This window comes from Uranotaenia lowii, chromosome 3 (assembly GCF_029784155.1).
Source record: "Uranotaenia lowii strain MFRU-FL chromosome 3, ASM2978415v1, whole genome shotgun sequence".
In the NCBI taxonomy this organism is placed as follows: domain Eukaryota; kingdom Metazoa; phylum Arthropoda; class Insecta; order Diptera; family Culicidae; genus Uranotaenia; species Uranotaenia lowii.
In genome coordinates this window covers 309,462,419-309,478,675 of record NC_073693.1, presented here as the reverse complement: position 1 = coordinate 309,478,675, position 16,257 = coordinate 309,462,419, and the positions used below count along the sequence as shown (strand labels likewise).

The 16,257-nt window shown below is 39.4% G+C and overlaps 1 protein-coding gene across 1 annotated transcript in view; it reads right to left on the bottom strand.

The window, feature by feature from the left end:
• Positions 1-532: 532 nt before the first annotated feature.
• The window catches only part of LOC129757067 (uncharacterized), a 50,175-nt gene continuing 34,450 nt past the window's right edge, over positions 533-16,257 (bottom strand). The window contains exons 3-6 of the mRNA XM_055754182.1: positions 3,297-3,763; positions 1,441-3,232; positions 920-1,366; positions 533-849 (exon numbers count right to left, since the gene is read on the bottom strand). Coding sequence (XP_055610157.1) covers positions 605-849; positions 920-1,366; positions 1,441-3,232; positions 3,297-3,763 — 2,951 coding nt within the window. The 3' untranslated portion in view covers positions 533-604. The remainder of the gene's footprint in view (positions 850-919; positions 1,367-1,440; positions 3,233-3,296; positions 3,764-16,257) is intronic.

Sequence of the window (16,257 nt, the reverse complement as noted above, 5' to 3'; positions counted from 1 at the left end):
CAATGAATCTAAACTCATGAAAATCGGTTTAGATATGTTACCAGGGGAACGAAATCAATTAACCTACTAGTAAAAACGATCAAAAATATTTTATTAAATTTTGCGAACGGCTTGAGAAGGTTAAAATTGTGTATGCTACTCGTTACTTTTTTTATCTGCTTCTAGAAATACTCGAAGCAATATTCAAATATATGTGTGACGTTATTTGTGATCAGCGCTTCATAATTGCAAAGGGTAGTGGAACAAATCAGGATGAAAGTGGCGCATGCGTTCACCCGATTCATCTGTATCCCATCGATTTCCCATCAGGAACAGACATTTTGCAACTCCAGGGGAGGTCATTCATGTTCTTCAATATGAAGGGGAAATTCTGAATTTACTAACCGATACATTGATGAAGACGATTTAACACATGCACTATGCCGGAAAACTTTTTTTTATATCTGTTATAGAGGAATTTAGGTTTTTTGATATATCGATGTCATCAGATGGATGTATTGAACTAACATTTGTACATAAAATTTATCTCGTTTAAAACTCGTTAATTATCTATAATATTGAATTTAAAACTAGTGAAGAGCTTACAACTCGTTTAACATTAATATCACACTCGGTTCGAAAATACTTGTATCAGGCTAATCATCGTCAGTAGAAGAATCCAAAAACTAGCAACCAATCGATGGTGATGGCTGATGCCAGAACTGGTGGCCAACGAGTCTGGCATGAAGTCTCCACACTTGGGAAAGTTAGCCGGTACCGAAGCCATCTCCGAAGCTTCTCCCACCTTCAACACCAGGGCCATTCCAATTTCCGCGTGAAATTCGATGTGACAGTGGAACAACCAGTAGCCTGCGGAAGTTAATTTAAACAAAAATGTCAGTAATTATAATTAATTTCTGTTATTCGAGGTCAGAATTACCTGGATTGTTGGCAATGAATCGGATGATGGTGTACCCGCCGTCCGGAATTGTTACCGTATCCTTACGGGGTGCTCCCTTCAGCCGGCGCTTGATTCTTCCGGCCTCGTCCATCCGCTGCACTTCCTCGGCAGTAATGTTCCCGGCTAGGCGCTCCATTCCGACAACCCGGAAGGCATGTCCATGCAAATGGAACGGGTGGTTGGCATCGAAGGTGAAGCCCTCGTCAATGAGGACCATCTCGACGGTTGCGTTCAGCGGAATCTGGAGCACGTGGCTGCACTCGCAAAACTCCTCCCGGCAGTTTCGGCCCTGTTCCAGCAGCGAGCTTGCATTGCAGAAACTCGATTCGTCCAGTTGGTCCTTGTAAGGCATCATCGGCAGCTTGGGCATTCGCATCGAGATGTGGTTCAGCTGCGGTGTGAACAGCCGGTTGGTGTTGTTGATAACTGTTGGAGTTTGAAAAATGTAAGATATTAGGCGCCTTTTCAAAAAAAAAAATGTTTTAAAAATTTCAACTTACCACTATGGAACCCGTAAAGCGATGGCACATGAAAGTGAGGATTGTCCTTAGCGTAAAAGTCGTAGTAAACGTAAAATTTGTAATCAGTCTTTTCTTTGAGCAGCAGCAAATCCTCCTGATCCCGGGAGGTGGTTTCGGCGATCGAAAGGGTGTCTACATTTCCGGTACCTTTGTTGAGCGAGTTGAGCTGAAGCCCGGTCAGCGGAAAATCGTAGCTGGGCCACTCTTCGTACTCGACCTCCGGTGCACCCTGATAGCGGAGGACTGCCACCTGGTAGGCCGAGGTGAAACGCTCATCGCAATCCATGAGGCCACGGAATCGGATCAGATAGTTTCCTACGGGTTGGTTGGCACGTATGATAAAATCGAACCTCTCGCCGGCGTAGCTGACGAATGAGGCCAAATCTTCCACCGGATTCATGTCGAAGCCATCGGAAGCTATCACGGTGATGTTGTGACCTTCGACGGAAAGTTCTACTGGACAGTTAAGGAATTCTGCATTGATTAGCCGGAAGCGGTAGCGCTTCTTCGATTCTACTTTGAATACGGTTAAGGGGATGAATTTTGATTCAGGCACTATTACGGCGTTGTAGTTGACTGTCCGTGATTGTCGTTTGATGCGATTGAGTGAGCGTGTTGAACTGTTTTTGGACACATCTACACTTGGCGATTCCACTGAAGTAGATTCCATTTTCAAAGTCTTGTCTTTGGAGTTCTGAATCAATTCTGCGTCGTCTAGGTAGTTTGGTGAAGTTGTGGTGGGTTCCTCAGGGGTCGCAGTAGAAGGTGCTTCTGTGGTTGGGTTAATGGGTGTAATCTTCGGGAATCTTTGGAAGTATTTTCCGCGACCGTTGACCAATATATTCGGTGGTTTATTATCACCCGTAGAATGATGATGAGCTGTGAATAGCTGAACTCCACTGGCATGACCCCAATCTTGCAGAGTGATGACATGTTCGGTAAGATCATGATCGTACATTATTTCTTGAGGATCATTATCCCTTCGGATGATTAGTGGACCAAAGGCACCATCACCTCGTTGCATACCGGTATGCGAGTGCCAGAAGTGTGTACCTGGGTTGTCGGCCTTGAAAGTGTACCTGAACGTATTACCTGGACTAATGGGACACTGTGAGATGTGCGGTACCCCGTCCATGAATGGCGTCCTCTTCATATGTAATCCGTGCCAATGTATAGTAGTACTTTCACCCATCAGCCCATTGACCACATCTACCATAATTATGTCGTTCTCACACACCTCGATCGTCGGTCCAGGCATCATCCGATTGATGACCATAACATTCCTCTTCACACCATCCGCAGCAATACAGTGAGGCCGTGCGCAATCCGTCGCGTTGTAGGGACAATCGTAGCATGCTTTGCTCAAAGTTTGGTACCACTCTATCTCGAATTTGTAGTAACAGGTCATTGGTTTGCGACCGCGCAAACATTCCCTCTTACAAGTATGATTCTTATAATCCTGCTCATCAAAATACTCAACTGCTTCCCTAGCGTCATAGTGCACTGTAGTGGTCTCAGTTTTCGGCCTGCGACAAACACTGCAACACTCCACCTCAACTACATTCTCCGCGGAACAGTTCTCCAGTGTTGGACATCGCTTTCGTTCCGAGGTGATCGAAAGCAATCCATTCTCTTTTACGCATCGATATTTCAAGCAACTGTCCGCGCTTTGCCACGATTCCGCTTCCCGGTAGAAACGATCGTCGAAGCGACACATTGCCTGCACACACTGTGGACAGCAGTGCTGATCGGAGTATTCGAGAGCGAAACCCTGAAACAGAACAAATTCCTTTAGTTATGACTACCTGTTAAAACCAATGAGATATCAATCCTACCTCCGAACAGTTGGCATTACAGGCGATTCCAATTGAGTTGACGAAAGGCTCACTGGACGCCCCGAACCCCGGTAAACATTCGTAGTTCATGCAGGTCGTCCCGTTGACCATACCGAACCATTTCTCTCCGATTTGCTTTCGGCTAGCGGTTCCGTTGATTTCCACCTCACATTGCTGCTCCTCCGACTGCATGTCTTCTAGCGGTTGTTGCGTCGGCATCTCTCCTCGCGTCATTCGGGAGGAGCTCTCGCATTCGTAAACTGTACAGCATCTTCCCTGAGTAATCTTAGGTCGCACGGTTTGCTGTTCAGGGTCGCAGAACTCGATCTTCGGTGGGCAGAGCCGGTAGTCACAGTGTATCCGGGTTACTTCGCAACAGTTGACCAGTTCCCGGACGGTGCGTTCGCCGAGTTGCAACAGCGAGTCCGGTATGTCGACCGGCGGTGTGCACTTCGAGGGGTCGCAATCTGGAATAGGAAAACGAGCAAAATTAGAATTCGTTAGAAATAAAGCAGGGATCATCTTAAAGCTGGACGCATTAAAACGGGTCTATCTCGGAGTTATGTGAACGAAATGAAAATGTTTTGTTCTCAAAAAGTAGTTTTTTATTGAACTTTAAAGGAAAAATAATAAAAAATGCGATGCGGCCATTTTGTTCCATTATCTTTTCATCTCTGTTGCATACCGAGTCGTCCTGCCATTCTTCTTCATCTTCTGTTTGACATTTGCCCAATATTTTTTGAAAGGGCGGAATTGAGGCCAGTTGGGTGGGTTGATGCCCTTTTCGACAAAATTCACTCCGTTCTCTCGAAACCACTGTAGTACCTCCTCGCTGTAGTGGCAGCTTGCCAAATCTGGCCAAAACTTTAATGGTCCTTTGTGAGATCTAATGTACGGAAGAATACGTTTTCTCAGGCACTCCTCCTTGTACATCTTGGAGTCCATGGTCTTGTTTGTCACAAAAACCACACACACAGATCCAACACTTTCTTGCAAACTTATCGGCAACATCGAATTTGAACTTGCCGGGGACATCACCTGACCATTGGCTTTATAAAATTTTTGGCCAGGGAGCTGCCCAAAATCCATCTTCACGTACGTTTCATCATCCATAGGGATGCATCTATCGTACTTCGTTAGAACCTTGTTGTATAACTTCCGGGCACGTCCTTTGGGTACTACATGCTACTTCAAAGTCCGGTTTGTTTGCTTACTGGCCTGATAAGATCGTATTCCTTCGCGCAGACGAATCCTTCTGATGGTGCACCGGTCGGCATTGAATTTCTTGGCGATGTCGTAGTCCGACTGCCCTGGGCTTGCCTTGATCGTTCTCAACACCTTCAAATGCAGTTTCCAATCCTCAATTCCACTCTGGCGCTTGGTATGAACCTGCCGATTGATAGTATGCATCTCACGGAAACGTTTGAGAACGCTGCACACGGTCGATTTGACAATTTTCAACGACTTCGCGATTTTTGAACTTGAACACGTTGGGTTTTTAACGTGGGTATCCAAAATTAATTTTCGTTTCGCGGCTTCCATCACGTGTAACTTTTAGAAACCAAACGAATCGTAATGAAATTTTCACCACTGATAGAGGAAACATTCCAAAACAAAGTACTGTCAAAACATTCCAGTTACCACCACTAGAAGCGGTGTGGTATAGTATACACAAGTTCAAAACAACCAGGCAAAATTCATCACTCATTTCTAGTAAAGTGGCCAACTTGGACTGTAAATCTATCATTTCCAACCAGGTTAACAATTTTGAGGTGAGATCGAGAATCTCAAAGATTTGTTTTGGGTTTTAAGCCACGGTTGTTCCGAAACTTCCGCAGAGACTCTAAGTGGCCATTGCGGTCCATGTTTCTGTCGAAAGGCATCATCCGAATCAATTTTCCACCCAAGAGTGGTTTGGAAAAAAGGCGGGAATGTCTAGAACCTGTTGTTGACATGTTCGAAAATCGTCTTATTTCGAGAAAATCGTTTAAAATAAAACCGTGTAAAAAAAGATCGTTTAAAAGAAAGAATCCAGTGATAATGCTGATAAAAATTTAATTTTGAAAACAAATTAACAAATGATTTTACATTTCTCACACAGCATAAGGACCAGCATTTAAGGATGTTTAAGTTAATTTCAACCAACATCATGCGTTGTTTCGATTGCAGCCCATATCACTGAAATAAGTAGATAGATGAAACGCTCGACATGGGTACAAGAAACGCGATTGCAAATACGCGTCTCTGAAGTAGGAGGTAGGTAACCATCCACAAGGCGCTCTGATTGACATGCAATGCACGTGCAGCATAAGGTGTTCTGTTATTGACGAGCTTATCAGAACCACAGACAACGGATGGATGGATTGGTTTGCTAGAAAATCAGTTGTTGATCTTGCCAGTAAGGGTGAAAAGCTATTAATTATTATTGATTAAAGAGCAAGACAAAATCCAATCAAATATTTTATGAGAAATCGATTCTACAAGTCTTCAGGACTTCATTGTTTTTTTCAATACTCACAGTTTTAATACTTTGATCAGTGAAATTTATCAATCGCATCAGTCATCCGTTTTCTGTGGAACGTCTACTAAACAGGTGAAACAGTTTCTAGTTAGAGCATTCGGTTAAGTCAAACGACCTTCCTTAAAAGGATCACGCGGAAGAATTTTCAATCGGATTACCTAGTAAGAGCAACGTACTATTTTAAATTTGTACTTCTCAGCTCAGAATGATTAAGATTGCGAAATGCATTTGCTCACTAGCTTGAAGTGACAAAAGAATGCTGTTTATGCTTGGATGCTTTCGAATTAACTGTGTTCAGTACTTTCAACTGAAACTCTGATTTTTTTTGAATTTTTAAATATTTTCTAAAATATTTAAAACAAACTTAAACAACAGTTGGCAACACAGACAATACTTGGAATATTTATTCAAACCAGTTGGAAACGAAACTGTATCATCAACCTACTTCTTGATTATAGATGCGATATCACTTAAAATCTAGACTTGCTTGATTGTTTATCTTAGTAGGTATATAGAGTCATCGCCATGATTATAAAGATTACACTCGTTATGACCGTATATCACATATGGCAATTTTATATGCCGGCTGTCATATAAACTATTTGAGAAGGGATAAATTTGTAGGTGCTGACACACGTGAGGCAACCGGACCCAGAATTGTCCATTGTAGAGCTTTGACTAATTGCTCACCGGCTTAATTCCTCCAATAACTGTCAATCCTTCCAAGCGGAATAGAATGTCTAAGATCGTGTACCTACTAAATACAAGTGTAGGTACAAACCTGTAATGTATTTTATTCACTCGAGCGCGTCAATGAATCAATCCAAAGTACGATTGCCGAACGCACGTGAATCAAATGGAGAGCACAATCTCTAATAGATAGATTACTTCTAAATGACAATTAATCGATATTCCGTCACCGCCATCGGGGAAAATTTATTTCTCGCTTCCGGCACAGCTTGAGCTCACTTTCTAATTTATGGGGAAAACCATTTCGGCGTACGGAAACTTAGTTGTCGTGATCATTAGGGAAGTCCCCTCAAATTGATACCACTCTGATTATGCGGATTGTGGGTTGCTTGCGTACAAACCTACCTGAAGAAGACCTCGAACGGTGATCTTTGTTTTTGATCATTTATGTCTTGTTTTGTCGGATAAACCGACCAATCTTGTCTTGTTCTGAATGACGATGTAGAATTCGGAACCAGTTTTTTGGTCTGCCGGGGATTCTTGGCATCCGGTGGTATTTTTTTGAAGTTGTGCGGCATTTGGCACGCTAAGTAATTATTAATTAATGATATTTTTGCCGGATGTTTGGACTATTTTTAAAATAACGCAGTAAGATTTTAAGACTGCTAATCATGACAACTTTATGAATCACCCCATGACTTTATAATAATTACAAGAAAGGGATGAAATAGTAAAATCCATCACCATCACCACCACCAGTATCAATTATTGAACGATAACAAAACACGAACCATTTAAGAATCAGACTTTTCAGATCGAGAGTAAAACGAGACTTTTTTGCCTAGAAGACGAATGACTGCAATAGTTAAAATCCTCTCTAAAAATGAAGAAAATTAGAATTTGATTTTTATTTTGTGATCTCTGAAAGAGTGGCAGCTTTCATTATATTTTTTTCTATGAAATTTTGTAAATTAAAATCATTGACTACACTTGCTTACATTTTTTTTAATTCGTGAACCATATTCCTGACTCATATTCCTGATGTAAAATTGGGCGCTGAATCCGAAAATTAAATTTAAAAAAAATCTCAGTACACTAAGGTTTTTTTACGCGGATTGATTTTGCTCAGTTTTTCTAACACGGCTCCTTTTTACACGGTTTTTTTTGCCATGGATACGATGCTTCTACACGGCTCTCGCGAATCAATATGTTTTTCGAGCGAAAATAAGTCCTATACCCTAACGACGGAATTCATACCGTGTAAAAAAAAATCTTAGTGTAGAACAGTTTTTGAGTTATGCTCTAAATATGAAATATTGGAGAAAGTTAAAAGTTTTTAGGAACATCCCAAAGCCTTGTCTTAAATTATTTTGAATTTTTTTTTTAAACTGACTTTGCGAATAAAAAAGTGATATTTTACTGCGTTTGGGTCTACCTGGTCGCCCTATTCTCCCGAACACCTGCGGAACTTCTTGATTTCATCGCATTTGTACCAATGTTGTGTAGTCTGTGGCCCGCTTAAAGTATGTAGAGATACTCTGGTGGATACAAATTTATGTGTGGCAACGTTGCATATAATACACTGTTATTTTTTAAACACAACTGTCAAAAGTTCGGAAGTAAGTTCGGGATCGGAAGTCCGGACTTCCGAAGTAAAATTTAGTGCTGGCGCTATAATACAAAGGGGTTTCAGTCAATTCTTATGACCTAAAACCAGGTTCAGCTATTGAAAAATTATCAATTGAGAAAGTTTGTCAAATCAAAATTCCAGGGGTGGAATCTGTTTTCTTTTTTATTTCCAAAGCTAAATTGCAGATAATTGATATAAACATAGATTTAAATGAAACGAATAATTATATTATTTCCAAATTCAATCCAAACTCATGATTTTTACTCTTATTTTATGAATTTGAATAGAAATAATACCAATATTTTTTCCTTGTAGGGGAGAGCCCACTGCGACCAGCAGTTGATCTATTGTGGTAATTACCCCGCGTTACTGTATGAGACTCACCTGCACTATTGATTGAAGTAACAGTTGATTGTTGATTTAGCATCTTGTCCCTATCGGGTATGATATCAAAGATTATGATATAACCTTTTTAGGACTTACATACATATGTATGTGCAACCATATGTCTTGTACGCTTGTTTAGCCCCAAGTATACGCTCTCTTCGATTGATGAGAGCGCAGCAGTTGCAAAGAAGCTGCCCTGCAGTTTCTTTTTCGAACCTGCAGAACCTGCAGTCTTCGTTTTGAATAATGTTTATCCTTTTTAGATGCTGTTTTGTTGGACAATGTCTGGTCAAGAGACCTGTGTAAGTACTTAATTTGTGCTAACTTGAGCTCAACATGTTTTTTGAGATTCGTGCGCTTGGTTCAATGAATCTTTTAGCCTGAGTTGCTCCCTCCGCTGTTTTCCAGTTGGGAACAATAGTGCTCGAAGAACGGCCTGGCTGTCAGAGAAAATGCAGATACCTGTGAATGTACCTGTATCCTCATTTCAAACAGGCTAAAGTGCATTCTAGAATTGCTTGAATTTCTGCTTGGAGCACTGCTGGCCAGTTTCCCATAGGATTTGAGATTCTGAGTCTAAGTCCGAACAGCCCTGCTCCAGTTCTATTATCCATTTTTGACCCATGCATCAGTAAAGAATTTAATCGACCCGGTAGGAACCACAGGCCCACGTGACTCCCACACATCCCTATCAATATTATCTGCTTTTTTTTTTGAAAGCTTGAATAACTGCACTGTTCACTATTGTCTACTGTTTAGAACTAATGAAGGACACACAGATAAACTTCCTAATAAAGGGTGTCCACGATGAAGTTGCCACACTATGAAATTGCTCTAACTTTTTTACCGTTGGGTAGAATTTAATGAAAATTTGGGTGGATTTACTTCATAGTGCATTGTTTACATCCTGCAAGTTTTGAAGTCCTGTGATTATAACTCGCTAAAATGGAGTCGAAAAAACGGCAGGTGCGTGATAAAATCTTGCGCATTCATCACGAGAACAAGGATCTCTCGCATCGCTCCATCGCTGAAATATTGTGAAACGCGAATTCCACGGTGTCACGAGTGATTAAGCGGTTCGAAGAACGATTGACCATCGATCGGGAGTCCAGAAGTGAAGGAAAAAGTATTACGTACAACCAGGGTTGCCCAAATTTTTTTTTTAAATTCAGTGAACTGATGAAATAAAAATCAGGCAAAATCGGGCTTTATTGAAGTAACGGAAATTTCGCTCAAAGTATGACTCTTTTTTTGGTCATCGCTCCAAATTTTCACTCTAATATGTGTTGTGAGCCTACTTGGTTGAATAATTCTACTGAATCAAAGCAATCGGAAGATTTCCTTTAATTCCCTTTTTTACAGGGTTGGACTGCTTTGATTTAGCCACATTTTTACATTTTCACTTTATCTATGGGCTTGTGATATAGCTCAGTTGGCAAGTCTGTTGTCTCCTGAGCCGATGTCCGCGAGTTCGAGCCCAAGAGTAAACATCGAACACAGTTGTACCGGATAGTTTTTCAATAACGATCCGCCAACTGCAACGTTGATAAAGTCGCGAATGCCATAAAGATGGTAAAACGACTATAAGCGAATAAAAAAAAAAAAAAAAACTTTATCTATGGTACCTAATCCAGTTCCTTAATAACCATTTTTCGTCACATTCGTAAAAATCAGGTAAAATCAGGCATATTTTCAAAAATCAGGAAAATTCAATGGCTTATCAGGTTGTCAGGCTGAGCCTCGAAAAATCAGGTAATGCTTAAAAAATCAGGCACATTGGCATCTCTGCGTACAACACCAAAAATCACAACCGCGTAGTTGAGGCCTTCAACCGAAACCCGAACGCTTCCGTTCGGGATGTGGCTAAGAAGCTGCACCTAAGCCGAAGTTTTGTCCAGAAGGCCAAAACTAACCCAGCAAACATATAATCGCATTAGAAATGACAGCTTAACTCGTTAACAATGGTAATGCTAATCCAAATTCCTACCAAAACATAAAAAACGATCGTAAAAATGGTTACTTAAAGTCTACCGACTCGGATATGATAAAAAGTCCGCCATGTTTGCAAATTTGTTCTCCCGCGCGGGATTCAAGTGATAAAAAACCTTCTTGTTCTCTCTGCGATATGCAGTGCAACCAGATTTCTAAACATCAGAGGGTTCATTTGGAAAAAATGTCCAATGAAGGATGCAGCAAATATTGTCGCTGACAACGGTTTGCATGCATTGGGAGCAAAACTTTGCTCTCTCGCCCAATGTCAGGATGTATGTACAGTATAAGGTGTTGAATATCGTCCAATTTGTACAATACTTATCGCTCAAGCCAAAAGGTAAAAATATGTATGTATATTACCTCCACTTTGGTAGGTAAATGCTGTTTTTTCGAGTTTTATGCGATGATTCTATAATGTATATGAAACGTATAACAAATTTTGTTGAGAAATAACCTGTTTTTCACGGCCAAGGATAAGTTCAGCGTTCCGGAGCATGTTCGCACTCAAAAGATGTCCAAATTTGCGAATAAATTTCTGGTTTGGCAAGCCATCTGCACGTGCGGGAAGCAGTGTGCACCTTTCGTGATCCTGGACACGATGAACGGACAGGTGGACATGAAAGAGTGCCTCCAGAAGCGGCAGCTTTCACTCCTGAAGGCCCACAACGTCCCAACAATCTTCTGGCCGGATTTGGCCTCATGCCAATACTCCAAGGACGTGCTTGTATGCGGACAATAAGGTCAATTTGGTTCCGAAAATGTTCAACTCCAGAGCTCCGCCCCATCGAGAAGTACTGGGCGATTACGAAGGATACCTTTTTAAACGACCTAAGGTAGTGAAGACAGTCGCTGAACTGAAGTATGGGTTTACATTAGACTGCCCCAAATTTGTATGGGAAATTTTAAACCTGTGAAATGTTATACGCTGCAGGCTGAAATTGATCCTGGGCTTAGGGGTCGCTCAACGAGCCTGAAGTTTGTATGGGATTTTGAGACATTTTGTTCGAGAGGAACATGAAAAACCAGTTTTTCGTCAATAACTTTGTTGCATGTCAATTAGAGTTAAGATAAAAAAGTTATTAAGCTTCAAAAATTGGCTAACTTTTTTTAGGGTGATATTCATCACTGTTTTAATGATGCGACTAAATGTCCGACCAGAACACTCAATGTAAAATGCATGTCGTTTCGTCAAATAAGGACCGATTTCAACCATTGCATTGTTGTTGCGTTCGATTTCCGTGGTCCGATCTGGCCCAAATTTGGCTTGAGATCTTGTACTGAACCCAGGATCAATTTCAGCCTGCAGCGTTTAACATTTTCAAAAGTCGAGTCATTTGGGGCAGTCTAGTTTACATGCATAAAACGGTTGATTCACAGGTTGTGCAGAATCTTATGGCCGGGGTTAAGGCCAAGGTGCGGGCATTTGCGTATGGACTGTAAATAAAATACGAGTAATGGTAATTCAGTCTTCGGATGAAATATTTGTCATAGTTTAGGCTTTAAGAAAACCCGTTTTCAAAAGAAATCAGCCGAAGGGGACCAAAGTTATTTATGAAAAACTGGATTTTCATGTTTCTCCCGAACAAAATGTCTCTAACTCCCATACAAATTTTAGGCTCGTTGGCTAATGAATACCCTTCATTATTATAAAAATTGAGGCATTTTCTTTGTAAAACCATGACGTATGAAAGGACAGTCGAAGTGAAGTGAAATTTGGTATTCGAGGGTTTTTTCGGGTCAGTGATGTTTTTTTTAGTTTCAAGAATTTAACTGTTTATGGAAGGGGGGCCCTCATACAAAATCAACTTAAACTAGGACACAACTCGAAAAATTTTAAGACGATTTTCTTAAAAATTGATTCACGATTCACGATTGTAGATGAAGTCTTACATTTATAACGATTTATTAAGTTAAAGGTTAAACGAAGTTTACCGGGTCAGCTAGTTCATCATATTAATTAAACATGTATCCTATGTGAATAAATTTTCAATAAATAATGAGAAAATTTAATTTGTTGCAACCACACCAAAATTTAAATTATTAGAAGGAGAGTTTTACATGTCGGAGAAATTCTTTAAATTTTGAACACAATTTAACGTAACTAAATGTTTCAAAATTTCCACAATCGAAAATAGAAAATTGTTGAAATATTCAAGTTACCTAATATAAACGTGATCATCTGTGGTGGTTACATCAACGGTAACAATTCACGTGATCGCGGCCTAACTGTGTATCAGTCAACCCGCATGAATGGGATACAGTTTAATGCGTTATTATATGCCTCCAAATTTCACATATTGGAGGAAAAAATCTGTATCAAATTAATCTATCACCTCTGCTGGCGCAGCGCTTATCGTTCAAATCATGGGAATTTCACTGTTACCCGGAACAATAGCATCCGTTGATATGGTATGCTCGTATGAATTTGGTTGGGTACTATCAATGAACTACAATCGCGCTTTCTCGCTACGATCCGCTAGGGTGCAAAAAAAATGAACTCCTGCCTTACAGCCTTTTTGAATAAGACCTTGAATTACGGCATCTAGTTTTACAATGTAACAGTCTGTAATTTGATTGCGATCAAAAATGTTAAACTGGATTAAGCTGGATTGTAGTTTGTGCTAACCTTGAACAGTTAGAGTAAATAACAGTCAGTTAGAGTTTTGGAAAGATTTAAATCTGTAAAAAACATACCTATTTGTAAATCGTTTGATCTTGATCAGTCACATTTTGATAGATGATATCAGACATCTGTTAATATTCAAGGTTAAATTACTTTTCTATCAGCTGTTGGATGTCTGATAGTAACTTGCGGAGATGATGTTCGACAAATCGTAATAATCTTACGCAATCTTGTAAACCGGTTACAACAACGCTTGATAGGCCTTTGAGATGTGAGAACTATTGTACTCCATCGTTCGGAACAATTAGTTGTACATCGGATATCAGTTCGTTTTCCGATGTTGTATTGTTATATTGTTTAGGAAACCGTTAAAATCGTATAATTGAATAAATTATTCGTATCAATTATAAAATTTTGATCGTTTCTTGTCTAACATATAAGCTTAATGCAATGATAGATGAAATTAGGGGCCGTGAAATGGAATTTCATTGAAGAAGTGGAGGAAAACTCAAGTACAAATGTCATGTGAAAACTGTACATTGAACGGTAGATTTAAAACTTGATTAACTCTTAACACAACTTCTAGTGGTTTAAGGAATCAAATAAACAAAGCAATATAACAAAGCCAAATAAAACTGAATTTGTTTGATTGATTCTTGGGCCGGCATGTTCTCTAATTGTGTGGAATTGCTGTTTTGAGAACTATCGGGAGCTGGAAAAATCTTTTGTTTGTGAACTTCCCACTGGATCAATGGAGATGGTGGAACAACTGATGGTCGTCTTTTCCGAAATCCAATTAGTGCTTAATTGTTTGATTTATTGCAATATCACATGTAGGAAAAAAAACAAACAATTCATAAAAAAAAAACAATCAATTCACCAAGTGGTTCTCGATTGTCCATCAATCAGTGATCAAGTGAAGGTGCCATCGACCACATAAGTCTGCGACCTTGCCCGAGGAAATTTATTAGTGAGGTTCAAGACTAGCTAGCCCAAGTCAGGTTCACCTTTACCCGGAGGCAAAAGTTTAAAACAAACATTTTCGGTTTCGCTTGAAATCCGCTCTTGGTGAATCCTCGTCGAGCCATATTCGACATGGATTTTTCGTTTTTTTTTTCGTGGGGAGAACCACACGTTGAAGCATTGCACCCGGAAACCGTTTATTGGGTCATTCTTCTATTTTTTCCTCCAAATTTCGTTTCGTTCTTCATGCTAATTTCCCAAAATTGGACAACCCTGTTTAGGCCCCCCGAATTCAACTTTAAGAATCAACCATGAAAGGAACGGTTAAGTTTATTAATTTCGTATAGTGGGAGCGCTCGCGGCGCATCAATTAACGATTCATTCCTAGAAGTAACGCTTCGACAACCCATTCACACGAGCCACCAACAGGGCTAGCATTCCATAAAATATAATATATAAGCCAACGCTGTGCAACCTGTTACCTCTGATATAAAAATCGGATTGACCATAAGCAATTATCGAAACAGGAACTGAGGGTTGATAGTTGACTCCGTTTCGGCTGAATTTCATTCATCTGTGGGAGGAATCATTTGAAGGGTTGGTCTTTTTTCTAGAGAATCTTAATCTCAGCTGAAACACTAGATCACTGAATGTCTGTATTATTTATTCATATGAGCCTATAGCACAGACTCTTACAGTGACTTGAAGTCGATAAACATTACCTTTAAGGCTTATTCAACCGATATCTTTGAATTACAATTATGACAATTTATGTGCACCATGGGTGCACGGATCTACTGTAATATTTTCGTTTGTGTAGTCATCCTCAGCTGAGATAATGTTAGATCCGCTTTTAAAATATTAAAAATATTGCATTCAATTAATATTAGGTGTCAATCCATCAAAATCAGTTATTTTCGGAGAACCCCTTCCTGATTCTTCTCCTTATTTTCAAATTTGAATAAATTGCGAGCAAATTATGATAAATTACATTAAATAAGTTATAAACAAAAAGGTTCTATTTGACCTGTTATCAATTCACCAACTTTTTAAGACTTTTGTCCATTTTGTTTTCCTCGCGTCAGTGACGGTCAAATTATGTTTCCAGAATTTTTCATAAACAATCTTCTTAATTCTTTTTTTGTCAACAGAAAATATAAAGTTGAAAGTTTTAATTGAAAAATTTGATAAATTATTCAAACAGTTGAAATTGAAACAGCGAAAATAAAACTGTAAGAAACACTATAATCTATTGTATATTTTTTTCAAATTTTCGTTCTTAAATAACTTGATTTTGTGCAACATACATTGTATGCAATTATGTTGCATACAAGCTTTTGTTAAATTTATTCCAATTTCCTCCTATGGTTCCTGGAACTGAAATTTTTCTGAAATCAATTTGTAATACTAACTTGGCAATTTTCATTTTAAAAATTCATTCAAATTCTAAAATATTGAATAATAAAGCTTTCAGTTCCTTCAAACAAAAATAAGTTAATCTTTATTTTTTTAATTAACGTTATTAAAGCTTCCAAAAAATTTAAATTTACAGCTGAAGGTTAATCGATCTTACATAGTTAGTTATTTTAGAATATTTTAATGGCATTTCGGCGAGATGAACTCTAGTAGAATGAAATCGAAAGATAGGAAATGATAGGTGGATAGTTAAAGTTAGGGCGCTTTGGAGAAGAAACATTAAAGGTGGTTTTGAAAATGTAAGTCTAGGGCAGGGGTTTTCAGATCGTGCTCCGCGGAGCACTTGGTGCTCCGCGAAGCTTTTGGAAGTGCTCCGCGACGTAAGCAACGAAAATCATAAACCAACTTTGAAAAAGTCTGATATTTTTATCGAAACATGAGAAAAACAAATCACAGGGCATATTGTACGAATGAATAAATTTTGTTTACTTTGTTTTTACTGGCGGCTTAATACCCGCAGGGATGTTGTCAAAGAATGGAGGATTGTCAAAATGCACTGCTTTGATCGAACAACGTTGTGTTGCAAGACTGAGTGTGCAAAACATTCAATGAAATCAAAAGGCTGTTTTTGCGCCGTACTTGGCGAGCTACCGATTGGAAAAGCTGGAGAAGTGCATACTATTGCTGAAAACTTAATCAAACCTTGTATTCAAGAATGGAATTAGTAAATTCGATTCCC